This window comes from Sorex fumeus, unplaced genomic scaffold (genome assembly GCF_029834395.1).
Source record: "Sorex fumeus unplaced genomic scaffold, SorFum_2.1 ptg000098l, whole genome shotgun sequence".
Taxonomy (NCBI): Eukaryota; Metazoa; Chordata; class Mammalia; order Eulipotyphla; family Soricidae; genus Sorex; species Sorex fumeus.
The window spans coordinates 15,331,697-15,346,071 of NW_026606155.1; the positions used below are offsets into that span (position 1 = coordinate 15,331,697).

Sequence of the window (14,375 nt, forward strand, 5' to 3'; positions counted from 1 at the left end):
AGAGTTCACCTGGCTGTGAATGTGAATGCGGCCACGTGCTTCTGGGAGTTTACTTTTATAGTCTCTGGATCCTGGCCATTGATGCTGTTACACGACAGTTGTTGGGTGTAGCTACTGGAAGATGGGGGATCTGGGTGGAGGAGGCCCAGTACCGAAATGAGCAGGCTTGGAGAGCTCAGCCCTGGGTCCCGCACACCTGGATTCCTCTGCCAATTCCTACATGTGTGAGACTCATCCAAGTGTGTGGAGAATGGTCTCAGCAAGGCTGTGGCTGCGACCCAGAAGTCTTCAGCTGCTGGGGCTCTGCTTAGTGCGAAGAAGGAAACTCAACCTGCCCTCCTCTAAGGGGCTCCAGTGAGGACAGCCAGGTGCGGGGGCAGGAGACTCTGTGTTGTTCTCTTCCGGGAGCTTGGTTTTATAGTCTCTGGATCATTGAAAATCAATATTGAGTTCACATTATTTCAGCATGACTTTAAGGAGAAAAGTAAAAACTGTATCTGTAAGACCCCTGATTTGAACTTGATTGAGAGATCTGTCATTGTATCCTTAATTTACTGAGTTGTTGACAACTCACTATGGTTGAAGAGAAAAGTAGTCTTGTTGGGTACTTTCTTTTAAAGTTACATTTGTTTAGTTTTAAAATCACTGATGATAACACCCCTAGTGTTAGGTTATCTAATGATTCATACAATCTAATGATTGTTGCATGGAAAGCCAAGGAGAATAGTTACTGGAGAGTTGTTTGTCACAGTAGGTTTCAGTGCTTGTTTAATGTCAAGGAGCACTTTTCTTCAATCTAAGCTGGAATATAAAATGTGTCTAGATTTGTTTTTATTGAAGTTTTCTTTCATCAGTATGTAAAATTCTTATTTAATTAACTGACTTGTCATTTAATGTTGAACAAGTAATATTCTATACATTTTAAGGAAAAATAGCTAGATTGTGTACGTGAACTATAGTATTTTGAGATTTGTTTCTAAATGTTTAGTAATTTTTCCTTTTTATTATTATTTTTCATGGTAGGAAAAAATGGTGGAACTTTGCACCAGACTGTGGGGCAGGTGAGAGCCCTCCCCACCCCAAGGGACCCAGCCCCAGCAGCCAACTTCCACTTCCCAACCACTGCCACGCTCCAGGATGCTTTCCAGATCGTGTGGCCACAAAGCGGCTGCACAACACATTATAAGATACTTTCTACCCATTTTTGCCTCTCGGAGAGCCCGACAAGCTACTGAGAGTATCCAACCCACACGGGCAGAGCCTGGCAAGCTCCCTGTGGCATATTGGATATGCCAAATACAGTAACGATAATAGATCTCATTCCCCTGACCATGAAAGAGCCTCCAGTCATTGGGAAAAGACGAGTAAGAAGAGGCTGCTAAAATCTCAGGGCTGGGAGGAATAAAGACGTTACTGGCACCCGCTCGAGTAATTCGACGATCAATGGGATGACAGTGATTATTATTTTTAATTGAATCACTGTCAGATAGACCATCACAAAGCTATGCCTTATTGGGTTTCATTCATACAATGTTCCAACACCCATCTCTCCACCAGTGTACATTTTCCACTATCAATGTACTCAGATTCCCTCCCACCCCATTCTACTCCCATATGCTTCTCTGGCATGCACCCTTCTCCTCCTCCTCCTCCTCCTTTATCTTCTCCTCCTCCTCCTTCCTCTTCCTTTCTCTTCCTTCTCCTTCTTCTCTCTCACTCTCACTCCCCCCCCCCCCCTTTGTGCATTATGGTTTGCAACTGGGTGGTGGTTATGGATTGTGGACATGACTGCAGGGGCTTCCAGAATTACATGGGGGTGAGGGGTGGTAGCCCATTCCAACTTTGAGAGAGCCCGACATTTTAGTCACAAAACTTGCATTTTGGAATTTTCAGCAGATTAATATCTTGGTGCAGTCTGTTCCAAGAGAATCAAATCCGGTTGGGCTGGAGTGGGGGGTGGGAGGTGGGATAATGATAACAATTTTGAATTGTGGGTGCAAGTGACTACCGGGGCTTTGCTTGGGCAAGCACTGGCGAACCTACCTCTCTCCAGTGTGCTTCATCTGTACGGCCTTGCTTGGGTAGGAAATTAACTGTGGCTTTTGATCTCTTTTGAGATTTATTTATAGGTTTCTGAAGTAAGGCTGGTAGAAAAACTTCCATGGTGGCACTGGAGTTGTTTTGCGGGAGTGGCTCTCTGTGCTTCCACCAATATAGGGAGGTGGAGGGTAGTGCATCCTGACTTCAAGAAAGCCTGCAGATGTCAGTCACAAAACCCGCATACCTGAATTTTCAGCAGATTAATAACTCAGTGAGATCCATTCCAGGACAGTGGAACCTGGCCAGCAGCATTGTACCAAATTTGGATTGTGAGAGTATGTGGCTGGCCCGAGCTCTGTTTGGGTGGGCACTGACAAACCCACCCTGCCCCAGTGTACTCTGTCTGTACAGCCTTGTGCAGGTTTGAGATTAACTGTGGCTTCTGATCTCTTCGACACTTATTTATGGGTCTCTGAAGAAAGGCCGATAAATAAGCTTGTATGACTGAGCTGGATGTGGTTTGTGGTTGTGGCTCCCACATACCTAACTTTTGGCAGTTTAATTTCTCAGGATACTTGGTCCTTAATTGTTGGTGTTTGGAGAGACACGATGACAATTTTGGGGTATCAGGAAGCCTGAGGGTACCACCAGGCTCTGATGCACTCACCCCACGAGTCTAGGTTGACCTGATGGCAGCACCATGTCCCCTGGGCCCCAGTACTGACAACAGCAGTAACTCTGCCAGACCAGGACCTGGTCTACAGTATGCAGCTTGGGTACTCTGGGCGGGCAGGTTTGGGGAGGAAACCTGCCAGTTTTGTTTAGTGGTGCTTTCCCTGAGCCAGCATATCCAAGGTATATCCATGTTCATACACGCAGAAATTTTGTCACCCCATTGGTTCTTTAGAGCGCTGAGAACTGCCTTCCATGCTCTTGCTGCTACGTCACTGCCATACTTTTTTTCATCAGAGTAATTTCATGTGCAAGTATCCTCTAAGGAAAAAAAAAGATATGGAGAAAATTTGATGATTTTTGAAGATACTCTAAGATTGTAAACCATTCTCTGGACATAATTTATATATTTTTTTCCATTAGAAAATTAAACAGTGTCTTCTCCAAACTCATAATTTGAAACTCTGGTTGTTTGTTTCTAAACAACTCTGGTTGTTATACATAGTTTATTTTAAAAACAGAAATGCATCAAGACTGGCTGATTAAAAAAAAAACAAACCTGGTTATTGTTTTCCAGGCATTAAGACTTAATAGATGCATAAGATAGTCTTTAGAGATATATTTGTTTTCAACTTTGAATATTAATTACTAGAAATATATCCAATAAGTACCTTAACACCTTTTGTATTGTTCAATATTTACATAGAAAAGCTACCAAAAAACCCTGCAGCAATAATTTTCTTAAAACTGTTTGAATTTGAATTTCAAAAATTATGAAAAGTTTTCTCTAGCGTGACGAAAGTCTGATTTTCAGATTATAGATGGGAATATCTTTCACACTGAATTTTAGCAGAGCTATGATGTAGCTAGTTTTATTGTGACTACCATTTATAAGTTGTACTATTTTACTAATGTTCTTAACATATTATACTGTTCTTAGCATTATTGTAACTTTTTCACTTTCTTTGAAATACATAGTACAAGATGCCTGCCGCAGAAGAGAAAAAATATCTAATGCACAAAATACTAACAGATTTATTTTAGAAAAATCCATCACCTAGTAGGAATTAAAGTATGTTCTAAGTTTATTTTTGTGTTTTTATTAATTTCTTACTGTTTAAACCCGTCTGTCAATGATCAGGTCCATGCTGTGCTGTGGATTGAATGAGCTCAAGACCTCACAGATGCCATGCATATGTTCTATTGCCTGAACTCAATTCCTGGCATACATAGGTTCTTTTGCCTGTGAAGTACGTAGAAAGAGACTTTGAAATATATTTTTCTTCTGCTTACATTGGTACCACACTCGTTTTTGTGACAGCAACTTCCTCCTTTTGCTACTAACAAAATGATCATCCTCAATGAATTTTCTAGTTAAATTGCCTTAATACTAAGCAAAACACACAAAAAATAGTGGTTGGTATTTTTCAATTTTTAATATTCTGTGTTATATAGCTGGGATCTACAATGTTTTGCACACAAAGAATGCACTGATACCAAATGTTTGTGAGATGAATAGAATTTGAAAGAATATATCCTTGTAACATACATTTGAGAAGAATATGTTTCTTGACAGCCATGTGAAGCACCACTAGGGGTTGCGATATTTAAATGAAGAAGGACATCTCCCTCCTGGATGAATTCCAGTTTGATGAGTGAGATGTATAAGTCACATGTATTAGTGCTATAGTCTAAACTTGTATAAAGTAGCATGGGAATACAGAAGAAGCATCTGCTGGTCTTAAAAGATGGTGTCATCTGTCATTGTTCGACTGTTCAGGTTGATCGTAAGAAAGTACTTGTTATTGGACATTTATGATGAATGTAAAATTTCATTTCACTGAGTAGCAATGGGTTTGCAAAGGAACAAGGACTGATAACGGTTCAGTCTTTAAAGAATTTTTTTCAAGATGAAATGAACATGTGAATTTGGAATTTTCTTTATTTTGGTTTTTAATTTTTGTATACTGGTGCGGTTGTGGTGGTCTAGGGGACTTGACATAGTACTTCACTCTGGAGACAGGCCATGGACATTCATAGCACCCTGCTCTTTGATTCTTATGCTCCCTAAGGAGAATTTCAGGATGAGCAGGAAATAAAGCAAGCATGTATATTCAAAGGTACAAGAGGGAAGTAAAGAGAATTGGCGCCAAGCTGGGATAAAGTAGGTTTACTTAAGGAGAAAAAAATACAAAACACACTTGGCAACACAGTGAGTTGGGGGTCTAATGGAGAGTGCCGACATTGTACTTCTTTCTCCACTTTTTTGCCTTCAAATTTCCTGCCTTATCTCTTCCTACCACAATTACCTGAAGTCTGAGGTTCTGACTGTATTCGTTAGGTTTCTTGGGTTGCCATGGTAACTGTAAACTGTCATTGGCTGTAGTGGGCATGGTTTTGATATGTTTTAAGTATTCTGAAATGATGGCAAAATGAGCTAATTCTCTCAGTGGTCCAGAGGACTAACCTGTGTTGTCTTTCCCCCTGGCAGTAGCAAAGGAACAAAGAGAGACCTGTAGGGTGTCATTAAACTCCAGTGAAGTTTCTTTATCACCATAAATTAAGACTGGTGCCTGGCTTGGTACCTCTCTGCAGGGCAATTTATTATTCTCACTGATATGAGGTGGTATCTCATTGTTGTCTTAATTTGGATTTCCTTGAAAAGAAATGACAATGGAGACTGTTTCATATACCTACTGGGCATCCATCTGCCTTCATCAATGGAGTGTGTGTTCATTTCCTCCCCATTATTTATGGGATTCTTGTATTTATTTCTCTTTTTATTTGCTTATTTTGTGGCCATGCCTGGTAGTTCTCAGTGATTTTTCCTTGTCCTGCACTCAGGGATCACTCTTGGTAGAACTTGGAAGCTGGGGATTGAACTCTGGTCAGCCATATGCAATTAGATTTATTAATGTTGATCTTTGTGAGTGCCTTGGCTTATGTCTTGTATATTAACACTTTATCTTATGTATTGTATGCAAATATTTGTGTCAGTTCAGTAGAGTGTCTTTAATTTTAGCCCACATATTTTTTTTCTTTAGAAGTTTTATTAATGACAGGTGAGACATGATGACTACCATAATGAGATCTAAGTATAGAATAAAATTTAATGTAATATTTTTTAGGTTCCACAGATAAAAAATATATGTAAATGAGAACAGACATTTTGCTATATTGTATTAAATGGTTTTAATTTTCTTATTTACATAGGTCAAAATCACAAATTGTTCTTTTATTTTTTCTCATCGTGATCTTTTCCAACCTTGTTTCATTCTTTCCTATGGGTTCCACCCTAGTTTTGTGCAATGCCCACCTTATTTTTTTGAGTTCCTGGAGTATCATGGAGCCTCACAGGGGCCTGTGTGCACTCCCCACTTCCCTCAGTTGAGAAACACTCTTCTAGATCGTTTTATAGACCTCAACAATTCCTAGTATGCATTAATAATCCATGGTAGAGTATTTTCTTATTGCTATCACTTTTAGTAATTACTTCTGAATTCTGGAGACATAGGTAATATAGGAAGAAAATTTTTTTAATTTTATAAATTTTATAAAATTTTATAAAATTTATAAATTCCTAATTCGGTCAAACTGGCAGGCTACCAAATGTAACATGCCCACACGGCAGAGTCTGGCAAACTCCCCGTGGTATACCCAATATGCCAAATACCAGTAACAATGATGGGTCTCATTCTCCTAACCCTGAAAGAGCCTTGAATATGGCAGTTTTTAAAATCTCAGGGCTAGGACGAAGGAGACGTTACTGGCACCTGCTCGAGGCAATCGACGAACAACAGGGTGGTCGTGATCGTGATCGTGATCAGGAGCCTCTGAATGTAGAGGTTGATATGGAAATTAGGTTGAAATGCATCTTTGTCATTGAATTTGTGTCCTCAAAATTGTTTAAATCACTCATTCAGGTTCAGCAAATTTGGAAATGTAGTGATTATGTTAAACATTCTGTGATTTCCCAAAATTGGAAATTTTCTGAGGGAGACAGGTACAAAAGCAGTTTTATTACAACTTTGCACATTAATAAAAACATATACATAACATACTGTGATGTATTGTATGTGAGAAATCAGGAAATAAAAGAGATTGGGTCTTGAAGATTATATTTCAAGGATAGGAAAACTTATGGCATCGTAGTAGTTCATAGCATCCATAAGAAGGCTGATTTCCTTCCCTTGGCATTTAATAAAGATTTTTTTAAAAATACGTAAACTAAAGAATCATCAAATATTGTTCAGAGACCAGATGCTAATTTTTCAGAGAACTTCTAGGTGAGTTAAGACTTGATGAAGATGTTTATCAAAATCGTGTTGTGTCCTTTAGGAAATAGTCTGGGTAGAGACTGAATCTGGACAAAGGTGGAAGTTAGAAACATGACATTTGCTCATCTCTACTCAAACACTGGCCAAGAAAATGGAACATTCAAGTTATTGTGATTTGTAAACCCATGAAGAGTAGATGGACATGCCAGTCTGACATTAGTGTGATGCCACTTAAGCATTGTTTCATAAAGCAAACTCCTCTTGCTTTTATTTCTTGTTCATTAGGCAACATTGTGAGTATAATTTGCCTTCCTGTCTCTATTGGTCTACAGGGAGAAACTGTACTGGTAATGCTGACATGAGTTTTCTGATCCATATGGCAGTTAGGGTTCTCATCGTAAACTAATGTAGTTAATTCAGCCACCTCTAGTTTGTACATTAGTCTCTTGTGAGTTTAATTTACTCTTCTGCTGAAACATGACTCTGCTTAAAATTCCAAGAAGAAAAGAAAATGCATTCCTAGTTCACAGAGCTGAGGTCCCAACTGGGATGAATGGACTGGGGTGAACTCATCAAGATAAATGTGACTCTGGTTGACCAGATCCATAGTATTTTTTATTATTTTAAAATTCAAACTAGGTGTGTGTGTGTGTGTGTGTGTGTGTGTGTGTGTGTGTGTGTGTGTGCTCTGTTTCCCCATCTGGTCAATCACTTTTATTTCCTAATCAGTCTCTGTTAACTTGTAAATATTGCTTTTCTCTTCTCCTTATGTCCTTTGCATAGTTAATTCAGAGCAGTGTTCCTTTTTGTATAGACACAGAAAGGCAGTTAATACTATGCTTTTGTAAATTAAGAGTTAATTGACTCCAAACAACATTCATTCCTGAGCATCTTTTTCTTCACTTAAGCCTCAGTTGCCCTTACCTCCTAGCTCCCCAAAAGCAGGGTCCCAAGGAACTGGATGGACCCAGGGCAAGGTGTGAGCTACCTTGGCATTGAAATGGGCCCTGGCCAATTACTTAACTATAATACTTAATATTATGGCGCTATTATGAACTATATATAGTTTATAACTAAATAAACTTAACTTATAAACTATATGAACTAAACTATAAGTTAAGAGCATGGTTATGGACAAATTTTGTTATGATCCAAAAGGTCACAGTCACTGTCACTGTCCTCCCATTATTCTCAAGCGGGGCCCAGTAACGTCGCCATTGTGACAACTGTTACTGTGTTTGGCATATTGAATATGCGGGCAAGCATATTGAATATACGGGCAAGATGGATGGCTAAATGGTCTAAGGCGCCAGACTCAAGCTCCGCTTCCCCAGCGCTGGGGGTTCTGGTCTCCGAATGGAGGCGTGGGTTCGAATCCCACTTCTGACACATGATCTCTTACTGTGTCCATACAAAATAACTAATATTATGAAGTAGTATTAAGATGTTAATTAAAGTATTAATTAACTTATTGGACTAAGGAAAGGAGAAAAACCCCTAGGTGGTATATGAGCTGGATCTTGTGGCAGCAGGCAATAGGAAAGGGCTTTGATATGTTGATTGTGGCACCTAATGTAGGTGTGGTTGCTACCCCCAATGCTGGGGAGTTGGTGAGGGACTAGGGAGAGACCAAGGCAGGGAGTTTGAGTGAGGAGAGATGAGCAAGGGAGATAGGAGGAAACTGAAATGAGGGGCTTAGTGAAATTGGAGCAGGCGCATTGGGAGAATGGAATGAATGGCAACTGATCCAAGCAGCCTGGCCCTCATTTCCTCCTTCGTCCTCCCATGGCACCAGCCACCCAGGGTGGGGAAGCAGCACAAGACCACCAAACACATGCAGCTTGAGAGAGAACTGTAGGATTCCTGGTCCTTTGCTGATTACACAAGACTTTTCAATACAAATTCCTTACCCACTGAACTATCTCTCTGGCCCCAAGAATTTTTTTAGAAAGCTTATTTCTATTTTAACAGAATCAGATCTGCTTTCTAATAAACTTCTTTGAATTGATTTTACAGATGTTACAGGTGTTTCTTGCCTCTCATTAATAAATTTCTGTTTCAATATTTTCAATGCCTTAGGAAAAACATCTAAGCAATGAAGAACAGAACTTAAGGAGGATGGAAGAGGCCAGATTGCAGCTCAAGGATCAACTTCTTTGCCTGGAGACAGAACAGGAGTCCATCCTTAGTGTGATAGGAAAAGAAATTGATGCAGTATGTAAAACCTTCTCCAGGGACTCCATGGAGAAACTGAAAGTAAATATGAGTTCTCATTGTGCTTTTCAGTTAATTTCATAATACTTAATTATAAAATTTTAATGCATGGTTGCAAACATAGTTACATTTTTAATCCCAGAGCATTTTATGAAACAAAAAAAAAATAACATCTTGCATTTTTTAGAATGAGGTACTGTATTGCAGTTACAATGTAAGTGTGCTTTTATTCCTTGAATTGTCCCTATCTTAGTCTGTTCAAGAAAATGGTTTACAATGAAAGTACCTGTTTTAACTAAAACAAATAATCCTTGCAATCCAGCGACCTGGAATTTTAATTATTTCATTTTCACAAGTAAGTCATTATTTTTCTATTGAGATAACATGAGTTTACATGACTCTCTGTGGTTTAGCTGCAAGATTTTATGTCTCCTTAATGTATATAATACCTTACTGCAACTGCACCAAGGTACCAGTATCTTCACACTATTATCCACTCATAACCCTCTCTCCAGTGTATTTTTTTCAGTATATTACTAGTAGTCGCATGACGTTCTCAAGGGTGGCACTGAAGAGTTTCAGTGAAATGATATCACCCTGCCGAGCCCCTCTCTTGACATCAATGATTACTTCTTTGTAGAATGGTGAGATCCTGGTAGTGAATTCGTAGTACAGCTCATGGAGGATCCTGATGTATTGAACACCCTGATTGGCTAGAGCTTCGATGACCGCTTCAGCCTCAACAGAATCAAAGGCCTTCTTTAAATCAATGAATGTTAGAGAGATCGGCATCTTGAACTCCTGAGAAATTTTAATGAGCTTGGTTATCATGTGTCTATGGTCAATTCTGCTGAATCCTTTGTGGAACTTGGCTTGCTTGCATGGTTGTCCTTCATCTAGTGTTCTGCCTATCCTATTCAGGATGACTCGAGTGAACATCTTGTAGACGATGGAGAACAGGCAGATGGAGAGATAGTTGCCAATGTCGTGGATGTTTCCCTTCATGTACAGTAGAACCATCCTGCTGGTTTTTCATTGGGCCAGATATTTATTATTATTAAAGATATTTATTATACTCTAAATAATAATTAAGTTCTGTGACACATGTGAAAAGCTAATTGAGGCTGGATACTAGGCCTCTTCTTCCAGTTTGTCTGGCAGTGACTATATAGAAAAAGTGATCAGGAGAATTCTTCACTGTCACTGTCACTGTCACTGTCCTCCCATTTGTCATTGATTTGTTAGAGCAGGCCCAGTAACGTCTCCATTGGAGACTTTGTTGTTACTGTGTTTGGCATATCGAATACATCACGGGTAGCTTGCCAGGCTCTGCTGTGCGGGCGAGATACTCTCGGTAGCTTGCCGGGCTCTCCAAGAGGGGCGGAGGACTCGAACTCGGGTCGGCCATGTTGGCTGCATGCAAGGTAAACACCCTACCGCTGTGCTATCGCTCAGCAATATTAAAGGAAATTAAAAATGCTACTCCGAGGAACATACAACTGGAAAAGCCAAGAACCTTTATTGCTGATATGGTGAAAGTTTTAGTATTAAAACCAGTCAGATTTTTGCTTGTTTGTTTTTGAGCCACACCCAGTTTTGTACAGGGCTTACTTACCTTACTGTGCACTCAGAGATCACTCCTGACAGACTTGGGGATCATATGGGATACCAGGGATTAAATCGGGGTAGACTTCATGCAAGGCAAGCGTCCAGCTATTATTATGTGCCACACCCCCACCCTCATGACATTTTCTTTTCTTTTCCTTTTAAAAATAATTTTTTTTTTAAATTTTATGGAGCGACAGCACAGTGGGTAGGGCATTTGCCTTGCACGCAGCCAACATGGCCGACCCGAGTTCGATTCCTCTGCCCCTCTCTGAGAGCCCAGCAAGCTATCAAGAGCATCTCACCTGCACGGCAAAGCCTGGCAAGCTACCCATGGCGTATTTGATATGCCAAACACAGTAACAGCAAGTCTCACCATGGAGACGTTACTGAGGTCGCTCGAGAAAATCGATGAACAACGGGAGGGTAATGATAGTGATTTTCATAAAGTTGTTCACAATAATTGATTACATTTAATATGTCAACACCAGTCCCACCAGCATTGCACCTTCCCACCACTATTATGATTTTGTGTTGGTTGTTATGAATGGTATCAGATGTATGTAAGGGTCTAGCTCACAGTGATTCAAACAAAAAAGTAAAAAAACAAAAATAGTATGCTCTTGCGGCTGTGTGCTCCAGGAATTCTAAAATTTTAAATAATTGGGGTCTGGAGACATCTCTGGGGTGAGCTTTCCTTTTCTGGGATTCATTTGTGAGTCTCTGGATCATATTGCTAAATCTGCTTAAATGGCACCTGGAGGCATGGGTGTGACAGCCAGGACCCTGGAACGACAGGGAGATGGGAATGGGCGGCCCAGTCCTGACCCCGTGAAGCCTGGAGTTTTCAGTCACTGGATCCGCATACCTGGGTTTTTCAGCAGATTCATTCTCTTGCATGGAGGGGCTCAGGACAAACCTGTGAAGGTCACCCATGAGGGTGGCGGTAATTGGGTCTGGAGGCTTGTTGCCACCGGGTTTTACTTGTAGAGGCGGAGAAACAATGCCTGCATCCGTCTGAGGCGCCCCGGTGAAATCAGCCTGGAGCAAGGTCCGGAGACATCTGTGGAGCGAGCTGCTCTGTTCTGAGATTCTTTTGTGAGTCAGTGACATTTTCTTAAGCCTGAGCCTAATGAGAAGGAAAGCTGTACTTCTCTTTACTTCCGTGAAGACTGAGAAGATCTGATGAAGTTGCAAAAGCCAATTTGGAAGCTGGCAGATACTGGTTCATGCAGGTTAAGGAAATACATCATCTTCCTAATATCAAAGTTCAAAATGAATATCTACACCTTGGATAGAAAAATTGCAACAAGTTCTCTGTTAGATCCAGCTAAGACCATTAGTAAAGGTGGCTACATTTTCCAACAGATTTTCAGTGCAGACACAGTAGTTTTCTGTTGGAAGGTGCTAACTATAGCACTCTCATTCCTGTAGAGATGTCAGTGTCTGCTTCAAAGCTTCAGAGGACAAGTTGGTGATCTTAAGATCTAAATCACCAGCTGCTGACTTGAAGTTGACCCCAATGCTGATTTATATTCTGAAAATCCTCGTTCTTCAGAATGATGCCACATCTAACTCAATATGTGCTCTATAGGGAACAACAATGCCCTGATGACAGCACTTTTGTGTATAACATTTTGGGGGCTTTGAAAAAAAAATTTTTTTTTCTGCTGCACCCAGTGACATTCAAGGACTATTCCTGACACTTTGCTCAGGAGTGACACCTGGTGGTGCTCAGGAATCAATATGTGGTAGTTGGGATTGAACCAAGGTTTTAGCTGCTGCAGCTGCAGGGAATTCCTCTGCCTTGCCTCCTGTATTGAATCTCCAGCCCCTAGAGGAGCTTCAGTAAATCCCACTCTGGAGATCAGCTCAAAAATAAATGATTCCTTTAAATATTACTACTTACTAACAACACACCACAATATCCAAGAGCTCTAGGGGGAAAAATTTTTTTTTTTTTTTGGTGTGTGTGTGTGTGTGTGGGTGGAAGTAGCATTTCTATAACCACTGGTAGTATTAAAGCTTACTTTGGGCTTTTAGCTCAGGGTCCTCTCCTGCTGTTGCTTGGAGACCATATGTAGTGCAAAGAGTAGAACTGGGATCAGCTACACTCAAGGCAAGAGCCTTACCCCATGTAGGTCTCTCTGACCAATAGTTGTTTTTATTCCTGCTAACATAGCATCCATATATGGATCAAGGAATCATTTTTAAAGTTTCAAGTCTTTTTATTATTAGATAGTACAGCTAGTAAGGCGTTTGCCTTGCACTTGGCCGACCCGGGTTTGATTCCTCTGCCCCTCTCTGAGAGCCCGGCAAGGTACCGAGAGTATTTTGCCCACACTGCAAAGCTTGGCAAACTCCCTGTGACGTATTCAATATGCCAAAAACAGAAACAACAAATCTCACAATTTGTTGTGAATGTTACTGGTGCCCGCTCGAGAAAATCGATGAACAACAGGATGGCAGTGCTACAATGCTTATTTTGTTTTTAAATAAATCTGTTTTATAATAGCTTCCATGCATAGTGATGCCTCTGATGGGTCTGGACAAACTCAATTGAACATCATTTGGAATGAACGTTGCTCCACCCCACATGTCACGTCATTAAAGATATTGTGGATTCACGGGAAGAGGTCAAAATGTCAACATTAACAGCTTTGGGCAAAGACATAGACTCGGTGGAAGGGGTAACTGCAGATGTGGTAAAGCTAGAAAGATAATTACAGTTGTAAGAAGTATCTTGAGATGAGACCAAACTGCTGAAGTGTCATGATAAAAATTTAACAAATGTGAAGTTGCTTATGAATGAGCAAAACATCTATCTATATTTCTCCTTTACTCTGAATGAAGATGATATAAATATTGTCGAAATAGCTATGTTGAATTTATGATATTAAATAAAATTAAGTGATAAAGCAAGGCTGAGAGGACTATATAAAGTATTGAAAGAATTTCTACTGCAGGGAATAGTAAAATGCTGTCAAACAGCACCCGATGCTGCATAGAAGTCCTTTATGGAAGGAGGTGTCAGTTGATCCAGTAAAGTCCTTTCTAGTCCTCTTTTAGAAAATTGCCATAATAAATCCCACCTTTCACAACCACCACCTGATCAGTTTGAAACCCTCAGCATTGAGGCAAAAGACTCTCCATTAGCAAAAAGATAGACTCTAATGGTGGTTAGCTTTTTGTTTTAAAAATAAGTTTTTTTTAACTAATTATTATTTAAGTATTTTTGTTCGCAAAAGTACTTTTTTTGCATACTTAATAGTTTGCAGTATAATGTACACAAATATACTGGAAAACTAAAAGATAAATATGACTTGTTTCATTGTAGTATTTCCTCTGTTTCTATTATCTGGAATTTAAACTATATGTAAATTAGAGTCTAAATTCACAAAATCGCTAAGTTGTCCCCATTTTCAAGTTCTTCAGTCTTTAAATCTCTCTAGGTACTCTGATTAAACTGATTTTAGATAATAGGAAAAAAAAATTAAAGAGTTTTATTAACCATCCCCCCTGGACAAGTAGCACTGTAGCACTGTAGTCCCGTTGTTCATTGATTTG

General features: G+C 39.9%; 1 protein-coding gene across 1 annotated transcript in view; it reads left to right on the forward strand.

Moving 5' to 3' along the window:
* CEP128 (centrosomal protein 128) overlaps nt 1-14,375 on the forward strand; it is a 512,196-nt gene that overhangs the window by 208,963 nt on the left and 288,858 nt on the right. Inside the window, exon 17 of the mRNA XM_056134021.1 lies at nt 9,069-9,245. Coding sequence (XP_055989996.1) covers nt 9,069-9,245 — 177 coding nt within the window. The remainder of the gene's footprint in view (nt 1-9,068; nt 9,246-14,375) is intronic.